The 25,896-nt window shown below is 46.7% G+C and overlaps 1 protein-coding gene across 2 annotated transcripts in view; it reads left to right on the top strand.

Moving 5' to 3' along the window:
- DMAP1 (DNA methyltransferase 1 associated protein 1) overlaps nt 1-25,311 on the top strand; it is a 30,881-nt gene extending 5,570 nt beyond the window's left edge. For both annotated transcript variants that reach the window (XM_082054875.1, XM_082054876.1), the window contains exons 5-10: nt 3,009-3,167; nt 4,282-4,449; nt 5,425-5,610; nt 8,489-8,560; nt 19,662-19,734; nt 21,594-25,311. In XM_082054875.1, coding sequence (XP_081911001.1) covers nt 3,009-3,167; nt 4,282-4,449; nt 5,425-5,610; nt 8,489-8,560; nt 19,662-19,734; nt 21,594-21,940 — 1,005 coding nt within the window. In that variant the 3' untranslated portion in view covers nt 21,941-25,311. The remainder of the gene's footprint in view (nt 1-3,008; nt 3,168-4,281; nt 4,450-5,424; nt 5,611-8,488; nt 8,561-19,661; nt 19,735-21,593) is intronic.
- The last annotated feature ends 585 nt before the right edge of the window (nt 25,312-25,896 follow it).

Below are 25,896 nucleotides of genomic sequence, written 5' to 3'. Positions count from 1 at the left end.
TTGAGAGGCTAGTTTTGCACCGATTAGTAGTTTTGCAGATATTTGCTATGTCAGAGGAATTTTATTTACTTTTCCAGACTCTTCTGAGGCTTCCTTCTCACATACTTGATACCTCTACCCGAATCCCTTACTCCCATTGGCACAAGTCCATTTTCATGTGGTTTATCCTGCTGGTCACTGGAGCTCTTTAACCTGTCTCCCGCATCACTGCCCAGTTGCTTTGCCTTTTCCCTCTGCTCCCAGTCTCCCCCACAAATCCCTCGTCTTTATGAAATCCAAAATGTAAACTTTGATTTAACAGTGTACACTGAGCCTTGATCCCGGGTGTGAAATAGGAATATAAAAGCAGCTTCACTGGTGTCAGAGCAAAAGTCTGTCTCAGCTGATGTTGTGTTTCTGGCTACCATTAGCAAAGGCTTAGAGAAAGAGCATCAGAACGGGGCAAATATAGATAATTTTTTCTTAGTTTCTGCTGGCCTTTGACTTAAGGATTTCTTAACTTGGAATTTGCGTTTAATAATTCTTGCTGGCTACATTCAGGGCAGAAAGCTGTTTTGTGAATATCCCAGTGAGTTCTGCGGGTTCATTTTGTATGGTGTGCAAACGTCCTTTCTTCTGTTCATTGTCAGCTGTTGCCTTGGTGTTTCATGTGGTCCCCCCGAGATCTTGTGTTACATGATGTAGTAAATTGTCCTTGCTATGTACTGTGTTTTCCATAATTTGACATACATCTGCCCTTCCATGCCCTGTGTCACCCTTGTTCTCAAATATCCTTTATTTTGAAATGGGTGGACTAGGGATTTGTATTTCACTTATGGAAGCGTGGCAGGTTTGTACACTGGCTGTGTGTCTTTGTTTTTTTCCCTGATCATTTTTAGTCTTTAGTTTGTCTTTTCACCAGTGCTGGACATTGTACTGATATTTTCACAGAACTGTTTTATGTCTCCAGAATCTTTCCTGAGCAGTTTCATCTAATTTAATACCCATCACTGTGTGAGTTTGTAGTATGAGATATAGGACTGAAAGGGATTTTCTGGGCCGTTGAATCATTCTCTTGGCTCTTTCAGATCCTGAAGCAGCCAGTCCCTTTCATAAACTGATCAAGTTGCTTTTGAAAAGCACTTGGATTTTCCTGCCCCTGTGCTTCCTTGGAAAGCTGTTCCAGACTGTCTCTGCTCCATTTCTCATTTCCAGGTTAAATTTTCCATGTTAAATTGGCATTTATGTGCAAGCCAATTTCTTTGTCCTTATTTCAGTTGTTCTTTTCATCCTTTGGTTATTCCTTTCATTCCACCTAGCATACTTGAAGCTTGCAGTCAGATTCCCTTTCAGACTTCCTTTGCCAGGCTCCTTTTTCTTCCAATCTGCGGTGGGAAGACAAGCTCCCCACCACATTACTCATCCTTGTTGCTCTTCTCTGTACTTGTTCCCATTTCAGTTCATCTTTCCTGAACATGGGTCAGTAGAGTTATAGTTGGCATCCCCAGCGAGGTCTTGTGGTGCAGCCGAAACCCTGCCAATTTCTGCTGGAAATCCCTCTCTGGGGGTCATATTTCCATTTTCTGGGCTGTGTTGTACTTGAACTTATAGCCACCCCATGGTTGCTCAGGCTTCCCATCTGATGAATTCTCACCTTCTCATTTCTTAGCAGTTTGCACCTGAGCAGCCATGAAAGGAGCTGAGGAAGTGTTTGGGGGAGTGCTCTTTGTTCTTGTCTCATTCTGTTCTCTGACATGACATCTGCCGCCTTCCCTTCCATCCTCTGCAGAGGGCCCTGTTGGCTCTTTTTATATATGTAAGCTACTCTAGAGTTTTTAAAATTTTTTTGTGCCCTACATAGGGCATTGTTACGGTGCCTAATAGGATGGTGCTTCTGGTGGAAGTGGTACTTAAAGGTTGAGGTGCAGTATGTCCCCAGGAGATATGCTTCAGTTTATGCTTCTTTATCTCAGTGATGGACAAAAGGCAGGAGACCTAACGAGGCTTTGGTTTGGAGGCTCAGAAACGCTCCTCCGGTCTGTATGGAGTTTATGAGGATGACATTTCTGGAGGACGTATAGGTGCTTAAGCATGTGTGCTGCTTACACACACACCGTTTTCCTGTGGAGGCAGGACCTTCTCAGGCTGAGCAAATTTCAGCTGCAGGAGTAGTGAAAGGGTGTAAAGGAGGAAAGCATGGGCTTGTTTGCACTTTTGCTTTACCATGTGCTAGGACTTCCCCTAATACAGTAAGTATTTTTACTGTTTGTTTAGTATTCATGTGACACTCACGTCCTGATCAGAGCCCTTGCAGAGCAATTCCAGGCTGGGGACAGTGGAGTGAGTTTGGCCTTTTAGGCACCTGGGACAGTCGGAGAGTTGGACTGTCATGTGAGTCTCTGGCTCTGCTGTAGAACGGGTGGATGAGGAAGGGACGGACAAAGTTGTTTGCCAAGTTTATGACCCTCAGTTATACAGCAGCCAGCCTTTCAGATCTTCACAGCAGTGTCTGCAGCAAACATGAAACAGCTGGGTTGTGTATCAAAGCAGGAGGTGCTAAAGGCTTCTTGCCTTTCCTGTTCATCCTGTATAAGAGATCATGTCCCAGTCCAAGTAAAGAGTTGACTGTCAGAGCAGTTTATGTCAACTTACAGGTGCTGCTGCATGGGAGGAATGCAGGGAGGTTGTCAGAACCTTGGTTTCACTATCAAGTCAGCTTGATGATTTTGAAACCTATTGTCAGGATCTGTGTTGTTGACCTCTGTGTCAGCCACCTGAAATAGGTTTCAACCTCCCAGGCGGTAGTTCCTGCGAGGCTCCCCAGAATGTCATGTCTGTGGCCCTGAGACCACATGTTGCTCCTTATCGAGTCCTCTACCTGCTCTGCTGTGTTTCTGCTCAGGGTCCTGGCAGCTGCCTCTTGTCAGCGTGCTGCTCTTGTTCTTGGCTCAAGTATCTCAGCCCCTACCAGCTGGTACTGAGAAGGACGATGCTGCAAGAGCTACTGTGTTTTTCTTGTCTCTACATAGACAGTGCAGGTGCCTGTCTACTCGGAGCAGGAGTACCAGATGTATCTCCATGATGATGCGTGGACCAAAGCTGAGACAGACCACCTCTTTGACCTGGCTCGGCGTTTTGATCTGCGCTTTGTGGTGATTCATGACCGCTATGATCACCAGCAGTTCAAGGTGAGTCCCAGAGGCCAAGGTGCTGCTAGCAACCTGCTGCTATGGCATGTGCAGGGCTTGCTGTGCTGCAAATACCTAATTACCCTTTATATCAACTTAATTAGGGGAAAATAATGAATTATTGGCAGCAAGGACTATTGAATTTCCAGCACAGGGCATTGCTGCTTGCTTTGTTTGTAATTAAATCCACTGTGACTTGTGCTTATTCCCTGTTGTGTTTTATTAGAAAGTTAGGTTTGTCCCTGCCAGGAGAATAACTCGTTTCTCGAAGATAAGGCAGCTGGGGAGTTTGTTTAGCTGAGCATGATGGGCCTTGGGAGAAAGATCTCTTAATGGTCCCTGGGGATACAGATTTTTCCCTAATGCTGCTCCTGACTTGTCATCTGACCTGGTGCAGGTTTCTGTCCTTTCTGCTGTGAAGCAGGGACCATCAGTGGTCTGAAGATGTGACCCTGATGTCGTGATCTTAAATCTCCTGTAACTGCTGGTTCCGTGCCTCCTGGTGAAACAGGGGAGTGATGTGACTCCTACAGAACATCTCCAAATGCTGGGCGGTTTTGTTGCCCTCTGAAAGGCTCATGTGAAGAGCCTGTAGCAAAGTGGAATAACAGGAGTCTGCCCAGCTGGGCAGCCCAAACACCTTTGGTGCTTGGAGTGAGGGAACACAGCTCAGACTCTGTGTAACAATGGGCAGTTGATACCTTCTCGGTTGTGGCTTGAATAGCCATTGTCTGGAGCAGCTCAGAGGATATCTCCAGTACATTTGTCACAGTTTCCTGTTCACAGTTTTTTTTTCCTCTCAAGACAACTCTCCTTGTATCCTTTTATCTGGGAGTGCTGCTTCTCTGCTGTATTGTCTGTACCCTCGCTGTAATGTTGGACCCTCTGGTGGGTGTGTTTAAAGCAGTAGCTATGAACCCATGGCAGTTAATTGACGCAGTTCACTGAGAGACTTCCATTTCCCTTTGGTTCTGCTGGGACTGGCAAGGCTCCTCCTAAGCACTGTGTCTTATACACAACCTGACATCCTTCAGCCAGTGTTCCTTAGGTGGCTACTGCATGAGATTTTGCTTGGTTCTTTCATAATGTTGCTCTCCTGTAATGTCTTCTGCAGAAAAGATCAGTGGAGGACCTGAAGGAACGATATTACCACATCTGTGCCAAGCTGGCTAACATTCGTGCTGCTCCGGGCACAGACCTGAAAATCCCAGTCTTCGATGCTGGCCATGAGAGGCGAAGGAAGGAACAACTGGAAAGGCTGTACAACAGGACACCAGAGCAGGTAACCTGGGCAAGAGAGCATCACTGCTCCAAAATATCTGTGATAAACTGCATCAGTAGGTGGATGAAATAGGCCAGAGGGTGGGAAAGAGAAACACTGGCTAAGTAAGAGAAGAGCAACACTTAAGTACTGCTTTTGTTGTTGAGTTCACGTCCTTTTAAGGGATACAGAAGGACAATAACTGAGAAATCTGGCTCTACAGGAGAGAGGGCGAGCTGAGCAGAGTTATGGTCTCTGGCAACTGCCAACACCTTCTCTGTGACACTGTACTAGTCCTCTGAATAAAAACTAATTCTCAGGATCAGTGTCCTTATGGGTCCTTGAGACCCACGGGAAGAGAATTATTTCCTTAAGAGTAAAAATCTTGCCAGAGAACATCAAAGACTGTAAATCTGTATGTTTAGTTCTCCTTCTCTTTGTTGAAGCTGTGTGATGGTCCCAGGGGTTAGTGGTTAAGGAACTGTGTTCCCCAAAGGCTGGGGGAGAACATCCTTTTCTGTGAGTAGTTCCCACTAATGACAAGTTCACACATGTAATGACTCTGCTTGTCCTTCCCACATTGACACGTGTGCTGATACCAGGCATAGCTGCTCTAGGTTCTACATGCTGTGTCTGGGGAGGGGAGCCAGTTTTTCACAGCACTGCATTTGCAACTACAGTCTATTTGGACTTTTTTACCTGTCTGTGCTCTTGACTCCCTTGTCTGAAGGAGGGATTGATCACTTGTGGATGCTGCTGAAGGGTTGTTGTCACACAGTAATTGCCAGTTTGTAGACTGGCCTTGCCATGGATGCAGGATAAGGCTGTGGAAGATAACGGGCTCCACAAATCCAAGTGCTCTGCAGGATATTAGGCAGGGCAGCTTCACGGCATTCCCAGGGTGGCCCAGGGCAGAGCTGATATCGGTAGATGGCCCCCTTGCCTTGCTAGGCCTCCACTGATGCTCTGATTGCCTTTCCGTGCTCTGGTCTGCAGGTGGCAGAAGAAGAATACCTCATCCAGGAGCTCCGCAAAATTGAAACGAGGAAGAAAGAGAGAGAAAAGAGAACCCAAGACCTGCAGAAACTCATCACAGCTGCTGACACCACCACTGAGCAGAGACGTGCGGAGCGCAAGGCTCCCAAGAAGAAACTGCCACAGAAAAAGGAGACAGAGAAGCCTGTAAAGATTTCCCTTTTTTACCCCCCCCGCTTTGTGCTCTGGCTCCGTTTTTCCTTCAACAATCCTAGTGGGATCAGGCCCTCAGCTTTTCTGAGGGGAGTGGCTGCTGGCTGCCTTCTGGCAGATGCATTTTCGGTTAAGTCTTTGGGAAGGCAGAATGGTCTAAAGCAGCAATTGTCAGAGGCCTCTGGTGTGCTCTCTGTCTCTCTCCCATTTGAAAAATACTGGTTTAAGTCCTGTTTCCCTTTCCATTCCCGAGAAATGGGATGAAATGGTACCAGCCATTCATGCCTCATGGCAGGGAGAAGCATCTGTCTCTCTGCTTCTCCCAAGTGTATTCTGCTACTGCTGTGCAGGGTTGTGCCATGAAACTGTTGTCTTTCAACTGCCTTCTTTTTCTAGTCCAGGTTTCCCTTTCCTTCCCCACTCCTGGGTCTCAGGAGTGTCTCCCACGCTCAGTAGATGCCCCTCTCCTGATGCTCAGCCGTGGTCAGAGCAGCCCTGCTGGGGGAAATCCTGCGTTCTGGGGCTTATTGCTTCGTATTTCTCCCTGAGCCAAGCTAAAGTCTAAGGAGCCCAGAACACAGGTTTCAATTCACATTTGACGTTACCTAAATGTCCCTTTCTGGAAAGAAGGCAGCATGGACTGAATTAAATTCAGCACCTTCAGTAGGAAATGGCTGTTAAAAAATCTCAGATATTTCCAGTGAGTCCCTGAGAATTCCTGTACCTCCACCTTGTGAAAAGAGAGCATTTGTGTCATTTTCCTCCAAAAGGGTCTTTGCAGAGAGGGGAGAGAGGCAGTGAATGCTAGACAATAATTGCTAGATGAAGTGTACCTACTGGCCACCACTTCCTTAAAATGCTTTTTAAAAAGACATATTATTCCTACTCCTAATGAATATAGTATCACTGGACACCATTCCCATGAGGGTTGATCTAGTAAAGCTCACCCGTGGCTGGCATATCTCCCTCTAAAGAAATCAACTCGGTGGTGGTGGTGGTAGAGAAAAGAAGGGTGGTGATGGAGAATAGGGCTGGAAAAATGCTGAGGATGCCAAGGTGAGGGGGTCCAGCCCTGAATATTGCCCATGGGCTGGTGCCTGTCTGCAGGCACCTAGTGGATAGGCATGCCAGGGTGGGCAGAGAAGCAGTTTCTGTTGTTGCACTAGCATCGTTTCAACCATGACAGAGTCCATTAGGAGTCAATTACCAACTATAGCTGGGAAATGTTAAGAAAAAAATTGCATTTTAACTAAGAATTTGAATCGGGAGCTGCATCAGCATCATTTCAACAAAGGAAAATCATTTACCAAAGAGTCAATTGAGGTTGAAGCGTTTACAGCATGTACAGGCACGCAAGGCAAAAGAACCCATTTAATTGCTTATGCGCTAAGTGCAGGCAGAGTTGTCTCGGCTAAGCCAACGGTGCTGATTTACCCTCTCTGCTTGAGTCAGAGTGTTCAGCAACAGGCTGGGGGGCAGAGTTCGAGGAGTCTGAAAGCAGCCTTCATCCAGAGGAAGCAGAGAGGATTGTTTTTTGATTGCAGCCTTCTTTGTCTCTAATAATCCAAGCAGGGAGGCTACATCCTACCAAAGATCAAAGTGAGCCTTACGAGTTCATGAGCCCTGTTGTTAGGTAGAGAATACTTTTTCTACAATGGTCATGTTTAGAAATCTCTTTCTGGGGCCTCTATTTATTGGACTGACCATAGATAACTGGAAAAAATATCTTAATGCCTGGCCTGGCAGAGTGGTTTGCAAGGTGCCACCTCAAGACCAAGACAGAGGGAGAGCTGATAGAGATGTGAGAGTCATTGGCAGGGAACTTGAGGAATTGACTCACTGTCCTTCAGCATCTCTTATGATCTTGGGGCAGCCCTGGTTGTCTCAGCCTTTTCTGGAACAAAGGGGAAGCTGCCGAGCCTCTCTGCAGAGAAATGAGGGAGCCGCAAGGCGAATGATGCCTACAAAGAAATCGTGAGATTTGAAGGGACTCTTCCTTTTGGAAAAGTGTGACCGAGCCTGTGTTTTGCAGAGATTGTGGCTATTCGTGGATTGAAACATGACTGTCGCTGGCCCGTTCAGAGGACCCCACACCATTCAGTGTGTGGGGCCCTACACATAGGCTGGTTTAATCATTTAGAAGTATGCTCACCTTGTGTGTTGCTCAGCAGCGGAGATTTTAAAGGGATTTCATTTAGATTTTTCCATTTTGTTGAAATGCAACTAAATGCTCTATTATTTAGCAGCAGCATTAGTAGTCTGCCTTCTTGTATTACTATGTTTAAAATGTGAAGAAGGAAGAAAGAAAACTGTCTAACAATTGGACAAATGGCAAAACCTCTATAACAGCAGGCCTCCTCGGAGGGGCTGAGTCCTTACATCCTCATTAGTGGGCTCATATCTGTACAGATCAGAGGTTTCTCACCTCATTCCTTAGAGGACTTGCAGTGAAAAGCCAAGATTTGGGGAGATTCTGGCCTGTTTTGATCAGTGAAATGGGCACAAGTTGCGTAAGGATATTATTGTGCAAATATGCATATGTTAGTATAAGGAATACCATTTAGGATTGGGGTTTGTGCTTATGTGGATGGATGTAAGGCTCTTTGTAGAGCAGTACATGAAACCAACCGAGCAAAAATGCTTGAGCTCTCCAAAGATGCCTTGAACTGCAATATTTTCCTCAGTGAATTGGTTGGGATTTTCCCACTGAATCCCATTGCTTGGGATTTTCCTCTTGCCTCAGCTCTGACATGTGGCTGTGGCAGGTGGTTCTCTGTCATAGGAAACTGTTTCCCCTTCAGATAGTGTCTATATGAAATCTTGTGTTCCTTGTGTTTCCTGCATCAACACATCCTGTTTCGATCTCTTTCAGGCTGTTCCTGAGACTGCTGGCATCAAGTTTCCTGATTTCAAGTCTGCAGGTGTCACGCTGCGAAGCCAGAGGGTAGGCTGTTCTCCTGGTCCCTTGGGACCTCTGTTAATGTCTCTCAGTCTGCCTGTCTGTCTCCTCCTCTGTTCTCCTTTTATAGCTAAAGAAAGTCAAGTTCTTGCCTCTAAAATAAGAAAGGAATTCCATAAATGTGAAGACTCAGAAACTTGGAATGCTGGTTCTGTGAAAGCCTTGCAGGGGCACCTGGACGTGCTGGTGTTTGTTACTGGCGTGCCCGCTCTGCTGTTAGACACACGTGATGGGCCCAAATGGAGCTGTCTAGTCCAAACAGAGCATGCAGCCAAATGTAATGGGCCTTGTAGAGCGTGTGTGTTAAGAGATGAGAGGTGCTTTTAAGAACTCGATGTTCAGTTTGTGACTTTGAAAAAAGAAGAGACACATAAACGCGTACAATTTTTAGCTTTCCTATTTCCATTATCTTCAGAAAATATTTTGGGGAAAGGCCTCTTTGATCATTCTGCTGCACAGATATCCCTGAGAAAAGAATTTTCTTGCTGTTTCATCAGCAAAACTTGATGCCTGTCTCTTAGCGATAGGTTTTGGGATACTGGGTAAGTTAAACCTGCCTGGCAGACTGAATGTTTTCAGAAGGGTTTTGGTAGCAAAATCCTGTTTACCCAGTACAAGTGCTTTTATTTATTTTTATTTTGTTTTTACCTAGCCAAATAAAATAATCCTTAGTTGCTTTATTGTAGCAAGGGTGAGGAAGTAGGTTCCTTGCCTGGCACCCTCGCTTGGCATGGTAATTTTTTAGGTCACTTTTAAAGACTGTTTCATGGGATGTTCTTTTGATGTCGCAATAGTTTCAGGTCTTGCTGGGAACACCCTGGGACTCTAAACAGAAATGTGTTTGGGATCGTGGTGCTTTGATGTATGGATGCATGTGCACTTTAGGGGTGGTGTGTCTCAGCAAGGTCACTGCTGGGGACCCCTTTAGTGTACAAGTGCCACCATCTGCAGGCTACCTGTGTGAGTGGGGGCTACAGCCCTAAGGAAGACTAAAATCACAGCAAGTGACAGGCAAGATTGCAGTGCATGTGTTGAGATTTATGGAGACGTGGCAGATGTGTTCTCCGGTACCAAGATAAATAGAGTAATTTATGGAGATTGATTGGGATTTTGAAAACTAATAAGTGATGGTTGATCTTTTCTGTTTTTTTCACCCCCCTGGAAATGAAGCTGAGCGATAACCTGTCGGTGACAGAACCAGCTGGCAAAACCAGCAGCCTTTTTGTGTGCCATGCAGGCAATTCAAATCACAGCCTTCGTGAAAATAGGTGCTTCATGCTTCTCCCTGTTCTCTTTAATGCTCGTAAAATGCAGTGATAAGCTAAGGCATGGCAGTCTGATTCAGCAACTTTCAGCCTGCAGTATCCATGCTCCTGGATGACCTAGAGCAACTTTCTATGCTCTGCTTGAAATTTTTAAGGACTTAATGCTGTTATTAGAAGTACTAATGGTTTGCAACTTGAAAAAGATTGCAAACGACTGATCTAGGTGAAAAAACAACACTGTGTTGCTTGGAAATGTGAAACTGCCTCAAATCCAGCAAAATTAATTCATTTGTGGCTTTTAGTCTGTCACCCTGCTTCCTTATTCAAGTCTTCCTTGTTTTTAAAACTGGAGCTAAGATAGTGACTTGCTTCACATATGGGTGATTGGCAGAATTAATTACATGAGGTCAATACAGGCCTTTTGAACTGGTAAGAGATGCTGAAGTGCTAAATGGTATGGAGTTGACAATCCATGCTAATCCAAATTATTCTACTTGTGGGGTTTTTGTGGCAAACCCTCTACACGCCAGTGGTGTGGAATCGCTAAGGGTGGCAGCTGACTGGGACTCAGTGAGGAACTGGTATGCTGTGCTGGAAACTTGTACTCTGGCAACATCCAGTGTAAGATGTTTTGCCCTGAGCAAATTGGAAAATGATTTCTGAAGGCTTGTGACATCTTGCAGCAAGTTCTTTTGCCTGAGGACCTAAAGGGTTCCTCACCTAGAGGCTTCTATTGTCCTCTTTTATTCTGTACTTTGCTACCGCACTTTACGCCTTCATAATTCAGCAAAGTTGGATTTTTGCACTGAGATCAGGGACTCAACCTCTGTCACGTGTGAAAAATGTACCATATCATCCCCAGGATAATAGCACTTACTCTTTGATTAGAGATTTTTTTTTTCCTGAGGAATTACAATTAGTCTGAAAACTTGAGTTAATTTATAGAAATGAGTCCTTGAAGAAAAAGTTAGTTCCCAGTAGTTTTTATGACAATAACCCTGGCTTTTCAAACTCCCCCTTTTGTTAGAGCTTACAGAACCTTATGCCCAGGCTGAATTTGAAGAGCTTTTTCCCCACCCTAGGATTAATGGTCACAGCCATTATTCTTCGTAACCAAAAGTTTCTCCTTCAGCAGACGCTGAAGAGTAATCTTCTCCAGCAAGTTCCACAGGCTGCCTTCTATCACAATGGCTTCAGTCTCCCATTGTTCTCCATGGGGCTGTGGCCACAGGCAGAGGCCGCAGCCCCTGTGCCCTCGCTCTGCAGGGGTTTCCCCTCTGCCTCCTGACAGCACAGGCTGCAGGTTTCTCTGAGGCAGGAGGAAGCTGAGCATTGTGAAAAGCTTCGTCTTAATTCAAGGCAGTGTATTGCCTCCGTGCCACTGAGAACAGGTGGCAGATGTTTCGGAAGGGGGTAAGCCTTTCGTGAGTTTCTCAAAAAGGAATTTTAGACCTTTGCTGTTAGTTAAACAGTGTTATGAAAATAACACCAGAATGTATTATTAATACTAAGTGTTACTTCTAGAAAACCTCCTGTTATACCAGGTCTGCTCAGCTGGGAGGACAGACAGCCAAGGAGCCAGAGGAAATGAGAGATGAGTAGGGAATTTGTACAGGGAAAGGGGAGGAAGGGACTAAAGGGAAAGCAGGGAGCTATGAGGAAGGAAAGCTTTATTGAGGACCTGCCTGAAGGAAAGGAAAATAGGAGCTGTTGAACTTGAATCTTTTCCAGGACTTAGACAAACCAACACTAACCACACGTTTGTGATCTAGGCATCATGTTGCTTCTGTAGGGCAGAGCTGAGTTTGTTTTGAATTCATTGCAGTGTTTCTGTACCGTGTCATGTTCAGCTTTTAATTTTAACCTTTGACTTTGTTGTGTTCAGAGCACTTTACTTGGGCGTACCTTAACACCTCTTCAGTGTCTTTTAAGTTGCTCATCTACTCTCTCAGCCTTATCTGCAAATTCTAAGTTATGATTTCATTAAAGCTGTTGATTTTCTGCAGCAGTGCCTTTAAGAAGGAAGGTGATGGATAGAAAAGGGTGGATGTTTGTCCCCCCTGCTGCATGTTGAGGTATAAGTCTGTGTCCTTGCTCTGTTGTCATGGGTTTGGAAACAAAGGAACTGGAAGAGAATTGAGTGAAGTCTTACCTGGTAACAAAGCAAAACTTCAGGATGAAAAGGAGTTTGTAGAGATCTCAGTCTGCAGAAGGGACTGAGGGATGCTCCAGCTCAGCCTTTTGGAGCCAGCCACCTCCCCTCAGAAAAGGCTTCCAGCCAGCAGCCTGACTCCATCTGCTAACTAGGATCTTATGGACAATTGGCCAGTCAGACCAATTAAAAAAGAAATAGAGGAAGGAAAATTACAAGTACAGCTTTACTACCCATTGATTCAAATATTCACACTCACCAGCTCTTAAATATTTACTAGCCTGCTGAGCATTTTTTTAGCACTGATTAATGAGTAAGAATTTACTGTGATTGTGGGGGGAATGTGTGTGTGTGAGTTCTCTTCATTTGTTTTTTTTTCTTGGAGTAGGAACTGAGTGCTTTCTCCAGCTCCAAGGTGAGTGATGCTTCTAGAGGAAGATGGGCTTGTACATATCTGTTTAGACATATTTATTCTCCATATTTGGTCTGACCCACAATTAAATGGCCAAGCACGCCGCCTGTTTACTCTGCATCAGAGGCTGTTGGCTCCGTTCCTTCACTGTCATTAATGCAAACCCAGACCTCGTCGGCTGTGAACACGTGAAACATCTGTCTGTCCTCCTGTGATCAATAGTGTCCCTTCAGAGGTTCAGCTTTAGAAGGAGTTCCATAAAATATCAGTTATTTTTATTTGGATTTGATAAATTTAATTACTTGGAGCAATTAATAATTTATTTGCCTTGTATTGATTGCACTTCAAAGCATCCTGACATAAATCTGATGGAGATCAGCACACTCTTATTAGGTAGGAAAGTTTATGTTTCCAGATCTGAACATCCCATGGATTAGGTAGCTGAGATGAGCTTGTTGCTACTACTAGTAATTTTTCATTAGTGAAGTTGCATGTTTTGCATTGTACAAGCGAGTGGGCGAGAGTCATTTCTGTGGGGAGCCTGAGGGAGGTGTGGAAGGGAAGTAGTAGTCTCTGTGAATGAAAGTCGTGAACAAATGATGCAGGCTGGGTCAAATTCATGCTGTGGCATTGCCATCTATTTGTTGTTACATGCCCTTTAATTAGGTAAAAGAGAGTGCTGGTGCATTTCCTAATCAAACTCCTGCTTGTAAAGAATGAAATAAGACAAAAATATTGGAGTATTTTTTTTTTTTTAAAGGGAACAGTGAAGGATACAAAATCTTCAATGGACTGGAGAAGGTGAATCTAACTCTTCCTCTGTTCTCATTCTTAGCTAAACTGACAAGCAGTTAATGTTAAATTGCTGAAAGAAATGCATCCGTCACCTTTTTCATGGAGCTCTTTCATGTGGGAGAGCATCTGGACCAAAGCCTTAGCAGGCTCTTGGGTATAAAGGAGCACTCTGGGTACAGTAATGGGGTCTTTTAAAATGAGTTGTAGTTCTGGAAAGGACACTCCATGTTGCTGTTTCTGTTGAATCATCCGGTAGCAAATAGTGTCTGTGCAGTATGAGGCTTTGGGGACCTTTGTCTGCCAGTCCTGGATTGATTCAAGCAGCTTTTACTACCCATATCTGCTTGTAGTGACAGTCTTAGGTGTCATTCATCAGGTAATCTGGTTGTGTGTAACTTGTGCAGAGCACCATATATATTACTTTTTTCTTTCATTAGCATAACCAATATAATCATCGGAGTGTAATTAGTCACTGTGGAGTTTTTTTTGTATTTAAGTGTGGTTTCAGTTCAATTTGAAAAGCAACATCCATTCAAGACTGTCTTCATGTTTTGCTGCAGTTTCTTGGGTTTGTGTCTGGTCTGGAAGTTTATAGAATGTTTTTGTACTATGTGAAACTGTCCTCAGAGTTCCCCTTCCCGTGGCCGATCTCAGGGCCCCCCCGTGACCATCACAAGCTCTTTTGTGCTCTTGATTTGTTCCAGTCCGATGCAGCTCAGGGGCTGCAGCCGTCTCTGTTTCCTGCAGCCGCCACTACAGGTCTCCTCTTGGTTTCCACACCTGCGGTGAGAGGCAGGGGTAGAATTGTCTGGGCATCTGCAGATCTCCTGAAGCAAGTTTCTGTAGTGTCATCCTGGTAATATGTTTTTAACATAAAGCACCCTCCATCATCCTGGTAATATGTTTTTAACATAAAGCACCCTCCAGTAAAAATGTCCTGTGCAGTCCGTCCTTCTGCACTGTGTATTTTACTGTTTTTCCCCTACACAAACACTTCCCATAGTCCTTTTGCATTTGTTTCATGGGTTTGCACGGTATTTTAAGCAAGATGGATTTAAGGGCATGGAAACTCAGGTTTGGTAAGTGGCAGATAATACTTTGCTTGCCAGAAGATGATCATCTTCTAAATTACTTGCAGTCCTGGCAAGGTGTGAATTCCTCTTGTCTTCTCAGGTGTTTTGTTCCTTGTCACAAGCTGTATGTCAAATTGGGAGAAAGCCGACTCTTTCCAGGGTATCAACCATCATTTGTGTGGATTCCAAGTCGTTCTCATTTTAGGCCACTTGTGCATGGTCAAAGCAATCTCTCCCCACTTCCTGGGGGGAGAGAGTGGGAGAGTGGAAAAACAATGAAGACCTTGTTATCTGCACTGCTGAAAAGCCCATCATGCTGAGATATTGATGCTCCAGGATGCTGGTTTCTTTAGGAAGTGTCTCTTAGCTTTACCCCTTCAATCAGTGCTAGAGATGCATAACGAGGCATTAGTGTTGATAGGATCAGTGAACTGCTCCTTTGCCATATGCCCGAGTGTGCTGTGCTTCTCCAGGATCTGCTGGCCTCCCTCGTCCTTGGTAAAGCTTTCACTAGGTATATTCCTCTAACAAGTAAAACTGGTTTAATGTACTAGAAGGATTCAAGTAGAGAATTTATATTTTTGCACAATTGATATGGGAATTTGAGGGGTATGTCTAACTTCAGTAAAACAAAACTGAAATAACAATTTCTATAAGATAATATAGAAATGTTTTATTCTTCAAATTGTTTTATTTAGCATTAAGCATCATTGATGGAGCAAGTTGATGGTCACCCGACAGCCCAAAGGGGTTGCTGTGTGTTTAATGTATTACGTGGTGTATTAGGGATGGCATAGTAGGATGATGCTTTAGTTTTATCTGTTCTAAATCTTAGTCTGGCAGACCAGCAGGCACTGGCGTAAGATATGGGATCTATGGCTATAGGGGGAAGCATATATGTTAATTGATGCAGAGAATACTTGTGCAATTTCAAACTCTTCTAACTTTTGCACATGTCCATGCAATTACCCATCTACCTTTCATTGTAGCACTTTAGTTCTGAGCAGTTAAGCACTTCAAGTTTCCAGAAATGTGCATGTTCATATCTGAAACTGAATTCCTCTGTTGGGGTTTTTTGCAGAGCTCTAAGGCTAAAGTACTTAATATGGTTCTTTCCTTCCTTGAGTCTTAAAACTGTGCAGAAGTGGAAGCTCCCTGCTCCTGCAGAGCGGAGCCATGCGGCTGGGGAAAGGTCGACCTTCTTATCCCACCTTAAGCCAGAAAATGCAGAAAACATTATTCATCTGAAACTTTAGCGCTCCTTCCCGGAAACCCACTAAGCACTTCAGTACTCTAAAGATTTCCATGAAGAAAGTGCCTAATGAGAAAGTTTTCTTGCTGCTGAAGTCCACAGAGAGATGGTTTTCAATGTCAGTGAGCTGTGTATTATAATGCTGAACAGCAAAACCAATGCCGGTGTGTAAAACCACAGTTTATAGTTGTACAAACACAGATCAGATGTGTGGAGTTTTTAAGATTGACTGTTTTGAGACGGTCACGTTGTTTAAGGTTGGGAAAGGGTGAGTTTAAGGAAAGGATTGTCTCAAAATTGAATTAAAATGAAGTGCAGCATCAGGGAGGGTACATGTGAAATATCCGGTTAACCACTGATTGATTTAAGAAACCTTGTATTTTGGTGAGGGACCAAACAAAAGGTTTCAGCATGAAAGTGGGAGTTTTTTTGAATGTGAGCATCAGAAGTGGAACATTTGTAAGAAAGCGATACATTGAGAGCAGGACATTTAAGATGACCACATAGATATAATCACATGTGGGACCTGGCTGAATCTGTCTTTGTAGATCCTCGAGACCTCTGCTGTTCCCAGTGCAGATCCCCATGGCAATCTCAACCTCCAGGTGGTGATGCTAATAACAGGGGACTATGTTCCAAGCTCTGCTATGACTTCATTACTCCACCAAAATATACTCAAATACATTTACAACTATGCTTAAGAGTATTAGCATAAATCATGAAAACGGAATGGCACACAAAAATAAATGAACCAAGTCTGTTTGGGGAGGCTTTATCTTCAGTTATTTCTCATCATGTTTGTTCATTTAATGAATTTTGCCAATTAGCAATTAATTTGCAGTAGGTCTCCTAGTCATTAGTGTGAATTAGCAAGGTTTTGTTGGCAGAATGTCTTGAACATTAAATACGAATCCTGTATCATTCAAAACCTCAAGGGTGCTCCGTGGTGAGACTCTCTATAGGAATTGAACGTCTCGGGGCCACCTCCAGTCTCTCAGCCCCTGCCCTGACAGGTGGGTGCTCTCTTTATCTATCTAAGCTTCATGGCCCAATTCCTGAGCAATGCCCTCCTATTTGAGGGGAGAGCAGACCGGGTTGGTACCGGTGTACCCCATGCCCAGAGAGGCTGTGTGTCCCAGGATCGGGCAGGGCTCTTCTCTCCATAGGAGGGCTCTGGCACTGTGGCTTCGTGGTGTTGATTCACACAATTTCCTGTGGCTCTTTATTTATTTTTCTCTTGGTACACGCAGTTCGTGTGTTTAATGCAGGTTGTTTATAGCAAGGACAAAGGATTACAGTCCTTAAATCAAAAGCGACGCTGGTGTAATTATAAGCGCAGGCTGGTGTTGCGAAGAGGGCTGTAGGGAGAGGCTGTCAAAGGAGAAGAGCATCCGAAATATAGTAACCTCAAAAATCCCAGCTAATCAGTTTTCTGACTGCAGCAATCTGTTTCCCAGGTATTATTATTATATGGGGACTTTAAAGATAATAAATAACAATAATAGTCTAGTATAAGGAAGGAAAGAAAAGGGCAAATGCCATTCACCTCAGAAGCTGTGGTTGCTTACTGGAGTTCTCCAAGGAACATAATTTTCCTCAGCCCCTGCGGAGGACTCGATCCGTGACAACACTGAGAACATCCCAGGAGCCGTGGTGCAAGCAACGAGATTGCCCTGAGTGGTGTTTCCATTAATGCAGAGATACGGCCTGCAGAAACCTCGCATCCCAGCACACACGCATCTTGGGCCAGAGATGTGCCGTGGGCTGAGACCTCTGGTCCCTGTGGACTGTGTCGTAGCTCAGGAATGAGCACAGGTGATACACTTCCAGCACTCTGGTGTGTTTCTGGACGTCTACTTAAAAAGACCAAAACAAGGGCTTGCTGAAGTAAGCTGGGGCTTATCAGAGCTGTACAGGGCATGAAGGCTTCTCTCCTGCAACAAGACAGCCCAGCTAACGGACCCTGGCTAACAGATTATCAGCAGCATTTGAGTAATAGACTGCTCATTTAGTTTTAATACATTTTGCATAGAGAGCAATCAGCCTTCATCAGTCTTAGAGATGAATTGGCTTAGCCAGCTAAATTCTAAAGATATTAGTCCGACAGCAGCCACATAAATCATAACATTTTCTTAATGATGGTAAAATTAAAATATACTCTTGCTTTGAGAAACCAATGAAGCCTTCTTGTTTGCAGGCCAGATCCTCCTGCTTGAATTAAAAGGCAGCTTAATTGATGTGTTTTTAAACTAAACTCACAGCCCGACTCCTCCTGAGCATCTCTAGTGTTCTTTTCTTTGAAGCTGAATTAATTTGTCCTGCCTTTCCCTGCTCCATCCTCTAATCTTCAGGAGTGTCAGTGAAGACCTTGGCTCCGTGTTCATTGACCGGACTCCTGCGGGATGTGAGCAGGACACATACAACGTCACAGCTGAAGGCTTTTCCAGATTAATCGTTTGTGTTGCCAATATTTCCTTCAGCTAGTGGAAGCCCCCCAGGAGAAAAGCTATCACTAGTGCTCTTTTTGGATCCCCTGGGTCAGGTTGGTTTCTTGGAAATCCTCCCTGGTAGTCCTCTTGGTCCTTTGCTGAAGTCTTAATTGTGGTGGTAATATCTAACAAAAAGACCAGGTGCTTCTTAGCATATACTGTGAAAGGCCTGTTCCCCTGGCATGCTCTGCAGCATCTGTGCTCTGGTTTCTTAGCTGAAACGATGTGGCGGAGAAGGTGGGTTTTCCCAGCATGGGGTTGTGGAGCTCCTGATGGGACACATGCAGCCATAGCTGAGTTAAGGGTATATGTACGTGCAGTGCTTCTGCCTTCAAAGGAATGAAGAAGTTCCAGGTGGTGTCTCTTCTTGTCATTTTGGTGTTGGGGCAGTGGACACTGTGGAAAAGATGGGCCTAATTTGGGAGACTTACGTTATGCTGTCTGTTTTGGGGAATTTCAGCCTGTGGCTTATGGTAGGTAAGGTGACCATGGGACCTTTTTGGTGAACTCACCTCAGAGACCAGTTTTAAGGTGGAGTAAAGAGTGGCTTTTCCTTCAGGCGATTCCCAGCCCAGTGTTGCCGTCTCATGGTTGGTTTGGCCAATGTTGGGGCCACTGGGCAGTTGGTGGCATGCAGGGCGGCTGCAGGATGCTCTGGCCTCTTGGCTGTTCATTGGTCTGCTGGGCAGCTTGGGCTGGTGATGGTGATCCCTGGGTGGAGGTGTGAGCTCACCTTCCCAGGGCTGGACACAGAGGGACAGCCATAACTGTGTTTGACTCTGCGGTGTCGAGAATTATCTCTTTCCTGGTCTGTCTGCTGGCATTGCTGAGGAAGGAAAGCGCTTTCATTTGTTCTTGGATATATCCACAGGGCTCGGAAACCTGTTCTCCCTGCCATATTGTGCCAGCTGCGTTCGTGCTGCTTGTAATCTAATAAACGCTTGGTCTGAGCAGCCAGCACTCCTGCTAGAGCCCAAATGAATGCAGAGGAAGGACCCTGCTAAGTGTATGCATTCTTCCTCTCCTGGCCAGCCCCGATTCCCTTTCATAGCTCACATCTGATGCTTCCTCTCTCACCTAGCCCCTTAGCTCCGATGTAAATGTGTGTTCACACTTCCGCCAGTCAAGTAACTGTGCTCTCTCTGTCTCTCCCCTTTGTTATAAAGCCTGCTCTGTAAATGAATCCCACAGGTCTGGGGCTCAGCAGGTAAAAGGAGAAGTGAGTCTGTTAGCGCATGAGTCTAATCAGGCCAGCTAAAGCGAATAAAGTAGGGCAGCATTGCACATTAGCCGCTGTGTAAATGAGCCCTTTGATGGGCTGGGCACCGCAGGAGAGGGTTTGAAGCCAAGAAGAACTTTTGTTGTTAATTCAGTGACACATGGAAACTGTAAAACAGCGTGTCTTGCACACACACGAGAGAGAAAATAAAAGCCCTCACGACCGGGCTTTTCAATACCTGCCCTCGGACCTAGTCTGAAAACTTTCAGCCCCTGTCTCCCTCTCTTACCACTTGATTTTCCTTTCTCTCCCTTTCTTTTTTTGTTCCCCCTGCACTATAAAAAGAAAAGCTCTCTTGCCTTTTGAACTAGACGGCTGTGAGTGAGGGCTATCTCTGAGCTGTGTGGCTCTGTTACCTTTGTGTTCCAGATGAAACTGCCAAGCTCGGTGGGACAGAAGAAGATTAAAGCCCTGGAGCAGATGCTGATGGAACTCGGAGTAGGTGAGTAAAGGGGGCACGCGAGAGAGAAAGAGACACACAGAGCTAGCCTTTGTTCTCGAGATGGGCTATTTTTTCCCCTAGTAATACAGCCAGTTTCTTGAATAACAGTATGTGAATGGTTTTTAAAATATTTTATGTGTTTAAAAAAAAAAAAAAAGAAAAGAGAGAGGGTAAAAGCCAGAACAAGATGCACAGGGTTTTTTTTTCTTTCCTCCCAGTAGAAAAATGTTTTAAAAGAACCTTTGTTTCTCTCTTGTTTGGGCCTTTTTAACCATCAAGAGAGGCAGCACAGTATTAGGAAGGCAAATCTCAGCCTTGCCGGGAGAGGTACTTCTAAGTGTGTTAGTGACCACGGCACGTGCATTGTTCGGGGCTGCCCTGTCTTGCTTTCAAGCTTCGTTTCCTCTTAATTTACTGCTCACGGTGGCAAGTCCAAAATGCGTCTGGGACTGTTCATCCCCGCTTTATAGGTTGCATGCTGTGTGAAAATCTGGAGCATCTCTGCTGAAAGGCGAGTAAACACACATCCCTCACTCTTGAACTCCAGTGTCTTAGCAGCAGAGAGAAGGGTTCACTTACCACATACAGTACCCACTCACAGCTAGAGGGGAAGAAGTGCAGCCCGTGGCTAGCTGCTGCCCTCCATGCAGCGGGTACAATTTGCAGGTACTACAAGTCCCAGCGTGCAGTGCCCCTTGATTAGACACCTGATGGTCCCTCTTCCCCCCACTGTGGCTGAGGGGATTTAAAAAAAACAAAAAAGAAGGAGAAAAAAATAGCCTTGTTGCTGATTTACAAGAGATTATTGAGCCTGGTCCCAGCACTGGTTTCTGTTAACTCTTGTTAGTGTTTTCGGCTGACTGGTTTATGGTTGATATGTTGTCTCGGAGACTGTGCAGTTCTGAAGGCCTCCTGTGGCTAGTGAAAGCAGCTCAACCAGGGTGGTTTCCTCCTTCTGCTTAAAAACTAAGGGAGTTACTGTCTGTGCTTGCTATGGAACCCTTGGGGAAGGATGTGAGTGCTTCTTAGAGCTCCCTTTTCGCAAGGATAAGGAGGGGTTCCTGACTCCCCACTCCTGCCTTACAAAATATCTCGAGGGCTTCATGGTGCTCCAACCCTGCTGTGCCTTGGAGTGCAGAAGCACCCCAGGGCTTTGTGTGGGTGAACACAGTGCTAGCAGGAAGAGGTCATCTGGGCAGCCCTGTGGAGAGGGGACTGCTGCTGTATATTGGGATAAACGTGCAGAGCTTCATCCTTTTCTTCTCCAGAACATGCAGCTCTTCCTGGCTCTGTGTGCACGTGCGATGGGCTGCAGCAGAATGGGGAGGTGATCTGCCAGCCCTTGCTACAAGCAGTTCAGGTCTGCATTAAAACATGTCTGTAACACTGCAGCAGATTAATTCTCTGCCTCAGTCCTACCCTGGGAGGAGCAACAGGAGAGGCAAGGGAGCTCAGCCTGCCCACCGCTTGTTGGTGAAGGTGTAGGGGACAGTGGGACCTCTTATGTCCTCTGCAGCAGTGTGTGAGGACTTGTTCACAAGGCTGAGCTCTCTTTTTTAGGACGTGGTTGGTAGCAAGGTTCAGTAGTCTGGTCTGATCTGCATCTTCCATCATCCTTCACTTGCCAAGTCCTGGACTTTGCACGTTCACCCTTAGTCCTTGGCCAGAGCCCAAGGGAACAGCCTGGAAATTCAGGTGTCTGACCCTTAGGGATGGTGGTTGCTAATGAACCATGTGATGGGAGTGAGGGTCCCGGTGCACCTTTGTGGGAGCGAACTGGGCAGCCAGGACCTTTCGAGGGATCTTCTGTTGTGGAGTTGCAGGCCTGGGTGTTTAACAGCACACCTTTTTCTCCTTAGATCTCAACCCTATGCCCACGGAGGAGATCGTGCAGATGTTCAACGAGCTGCGGAGTGACCTGGTGCTGCTGTATGAGCTGAAGCAAGCCTTTGCTAACTGCGAGTACGAGCTGCAGATGTTACGGCACCGCTACGAGGCCCTGGCCAAAGCTGGTAGTATTGGCCCTCTCAGTGCAGAAGGCGCCCATCCAGATGGCCAGGCAGGGCTCGGCATCGAGGAGGGCAAGGGAGATGTCAAGGACCAGATCATTGATGTAGTAGGAGCACCACTGACCCCCAACTCGGTGAGAAGGAAGGTTGTGGGGGCAGAACAGGGAGCGCTCAGGTCTCCGACGCAGATGCCCTGACAAGCGCTGGGGATGCTGCCCTGCTCTCCCTCCAGGTGTGCGTGTCCAAGGGAGCACAGCATGCCTGTTCCCCCCAGGACCCAGTGCTGCTCTCTGGGCTCGTCTCCTGTGCTGGACAGTGTTCTTGGTGCTATAGGTGGGGTCAGCAGGGCTTTCTATATTCTGCATGCAGGCAGACGGCTTGATGTGGGGTGCCACCGTGGACCAAAGCAGCAAGGCTTTAGGTGATGAGAGCTTGCACTAGGGCAGCAAGAGTGATGCCAGTACAGCTGTGGGCCTGAGGCATTTTCATCTAGACACAGCCCCGTAAGGGGTGCTCAGCAGAGGGAAGCAAGTGGGGAAGGCAGTCTTGAGATGATGAGCCATGAGCTGCCCAAGTCCTTGGAGTCAAGCAGTAGCCCTGCCTGGAGCAGGAGGCTTGGGGAGGAGAGAGGCGTTTGAAGAGCAAAGAGGCGTTCTTATTCCCTACTTCCAGTGCTGAGAAAGGAAAGCCAGACCTGGGATTCTCCCACTGCAAGCCTGTGACAGTGTCCTGTGCATGTACCTCTGGGATGCGAATCACCAGCCTCTCCTCCCTGCCTGTCTGAGGGCTGGCCGCCCAGCCCCTCACCGCTGCCTCAGGGCCCAGGGTGTGCCTGGGGATCAGCTGAGGTCGCTTTCCCCTCCGTGCATCCCCTGGCACAGCTGAGCTGAACTGCCTGATCAACGCTGCCCGTCTCCACACCGTGGCATCCCCGACGCCTCAGACATACTGTCCCCGGTAGCGGCACAGACCTTTACTTTCTAAAATGTATAATGTATTGCAGGATATTGAGAACACCTTGTTTGTCAACGACAGAGGCAATACGTTAATCTGGACTTGAGTAATGTCCTATTTGATTGTGACAATATGGAGTCCTAAGGAAGTGTTTTACTGAGACAGGTTCATGTTTGCAAAGGAGTCTTCTGATGGTTTTTTTTTTCCCCTACTGCATTCAATCTGAAATCTTCCCCCCTCCCTGCGGTCCAGAATGTCCTTGTTTGCCAACTTTTTGGGCTGATTCACAACACACTTGCTGTGCCTTGAGACTTTGCTTGTTGGGAAGGTGGGAGGGGTGGTGGTGGCCACGGCTGCAGGAGGAGGGAGCCCGTGTGTGTGTTCCTGACCACGTTGTTCCTCAGTGCTACCTCTTGGAATTGGAAACAAAGGGGTGGGCCCAGGCAGCACAGAAAGGGTTAAACTGACCTGGTCTCTGACATATTTGAAAGAAATATAATCAAGTTAATTCACTGCAAGGCAAATTCAGTACCTAAAGGGCCCCCATGTTAAATACAGCACTGACCTTTACCGGCTGATTACACAAAGACGACACAATTAGATTAGTCCAAGACAAAAGGTCAAGCACATTCACACTGTGGCCATTTTATGCTACCTTTCGAGTGGGGGAAATATTACATCCCCGCTGGAAGGGTATCTTGGAGAGGAGGGGAATGGAGCTGTTGTACCACGTTCTGCCTGGCTCAGGTATGTTTGGAGAGCTGGGCAGGCTCTGGCACTGTACTTGCCCTGAACCATTCCTGCAGTCCTGGGCACTGTGGCGGTGGGAGAGACCAGCAGCCTGTGGCCCACAACCAGCTTTTTGAAGGCTGGGTTGTGTGCTGGTGATGCTCCCTGCCCTGCCCAGGCTGGCAGGAGCAGCTCTGGTGCTTCTCACTCAGCCTCATGGCAACAATTGGCTTCTGGAAGCTCAGCGGGCTGGGGTCAGCCCTGAGCAGGGAGGTGGCTGGGCCACCTGCTGCCTGTTTGCCCGGTGGGTGCGTGCGTGTGTCCGCACCCTGCACAGCGATAACCCTGAGACGTTCCAGGCCCCGGTTCGTGGGGACAGCGTGGGAGGCAGTGGGCCCAGGACACGGGGCTGAGCAGGCAGCCTGCGTGGGCAAGCACAGCGCTTTTCCCCCGTGTAACCATTTCGGTAGCGCAAACAAGCAGCCCTCTGCAGCCACACACAAGAGCAGCGGTGCCTTTCCTCCCTCTCCTCCTGCAGCCCTGGCCATGGGCACTTGACAGTGACACCTTGTCCTTCCCCTCGCTTCAGTGGCTTAACCCTGCCACGCCAGCCTTGAACTCCCAACTGCAAGCGTGTGCTTTGCCACTGGGCTGCTGGGAGTCCTTGGGGGAGTCATTTAATCTCCCTGCTTCAAATTCCTCCGAGTTGGAGAATCCCTTTGTGCTTCTAGCACTGCCCATCCATGGCACTCCACGTGTTGGATTAGGCCTGGATTAGTTCAGCCTCCAAACCAGCTGCTCCCCTGAAGCCAGATTTGTTTCCCTGGAGGGAAGTGTCTTGCTCCAGATGTTGGAGGGAGCGAGTGGCAAAGCCAGGAATAAAACTCCTGACTCCTGAGCCCTGCCTGGCACGCCTGCTTTCCTTTCCAGGGACTGGCATGAATGTGCAAAGGCGCACCAGGGTCCTGAGATACTGATTGTGGCAACAGCGGGCTGACACTTGCCCCTGTGGCCAGCGCTGGGGACAGGGGGCACCTCAGCAGGGTTGTAGCCGGGTTAGGAGTGATGCTCTGGGCAGCGGGAGGCCCAGCCCTGCGCTGCTCTGCTGTGTCCAGAGCATCCCGGCTGTCTGTCCGTCCGCTCCCAGGGCTGCGGTGCCCCTCGCTGGCCACTAAAGCCGAGCCGGGCTCCCCCCGGTGCCGTCTGCCGCTGACCCCGGTGGGGACTTTACTCGGGGCCTTCGGGAGGTGAAAGGTGACCCGAACTCAGAACAAATTAGTTCCAAGCAGAAGTTCAGCCAGTTACTCCAGATTGGATCCTTTGATTTCCGCAACTCAGACTCCACTCAGTGATCTGTAATGAGTGACTCTCAGAAATCCTCACATTGCGGCACTTTGTTCCTGAGCTCACAAGTCAGCCCATTAATGGGTAAAGGAAAGGACCTTGAGTCTAAGAAGTCTCGGGTTCAGAGTCAGAATTATTTGACTTTTAAGCTTCCTTTATCTGAACTCCTGCTGACTTCTTGTTTTCTGAGCCTGTTTGAAAGCTAGAAGTTACATTGTTAAGATCAAACATTCTCTCTTTCCAGATGGAGTTACAATATCTGTCTTTTATATATATTTTAATATATATAGTGTATATATACCAGGGTGTATATATATTCCTCTCTCTTTTTTTTTTTAATCGTTCTTTCCATTAAAAGGAACTAGACTTGTAGGCTCTTGTAAATTATAATGTAAAACATTTTTTTTAACCAGACAGTTCCCAATTTTGCCCAAGGCAACTGGAAGAGCTGCGCCACAGAAGGCAATAGGAAGGTGATTAATATGAATTTGTGACATATTTGAAAGATGGGTCTTTTGCCATATAAAGATTATCAAACACATGTGCTCTTCCCCATTAATTCCGTAGCTCTCCCAGGAAAGCCACAAAGCCCAGCTCCTTTGTTTCCAGAGTGGGGTTTTGTTTTTTTAAATGTACCTTTCGGTCCCCTTGATTACCATGTATTTGATTTTTTATAGGGCATCTGTTCACGCTGCTGTGTGGGTTCTCTGGCCCTTTTATTTCCCCGTTAATCGGATCCCACGAAGGCAGCCGTGCCAGGGCCTCTGACAAAATCCGTGTGTGCGTTGTATTTAACTTTTAGCCATGCAAACTCACGCTGTGTTTGCCGTCCGCCCGGTGCCCAGCGGGGACCAGGGGCCGCCATAGAGTCTGTGCAGCGCCTGGCACTGGTTCTCACCGCAGTGCAGCGATATCGCAAAGGACACATTCCATTTGGTGCAAACGGCCTTGAAATCTTGTCTGTGAAGGGTGAGGCTCACCAAAGGCCTCCCGTCTCAGGTGTGTCTGTGGTGGGGATGGCACCCTGGGTTCACGCACTGTGGGCACAGGTGGCCCCGGCTGCGTGTCCTGCGCGGGGCTGCTGCCCCCTGCCCACCCCGCGTCCCCTCCGCGCTGCCCTTCAAGT

This window comes from Streptopelia decaocto, assembly GCF_964273445.1.
Source record: "Streptopelia decaocto genome assembly, chromosome: 5".
In the NCBI taxonomy this organism is placed as follows: domain Eukaryota; kingdom Metazoa; phylum Chordata; class Aves; order Columbiformes; family Columbidae; genus Streptopelia; species Streptopelia decaocto.
Note: the sequence above shows the minus strand (reverse complement) of the source record. Positions and strands in the feature narration are given on the sequence as shown.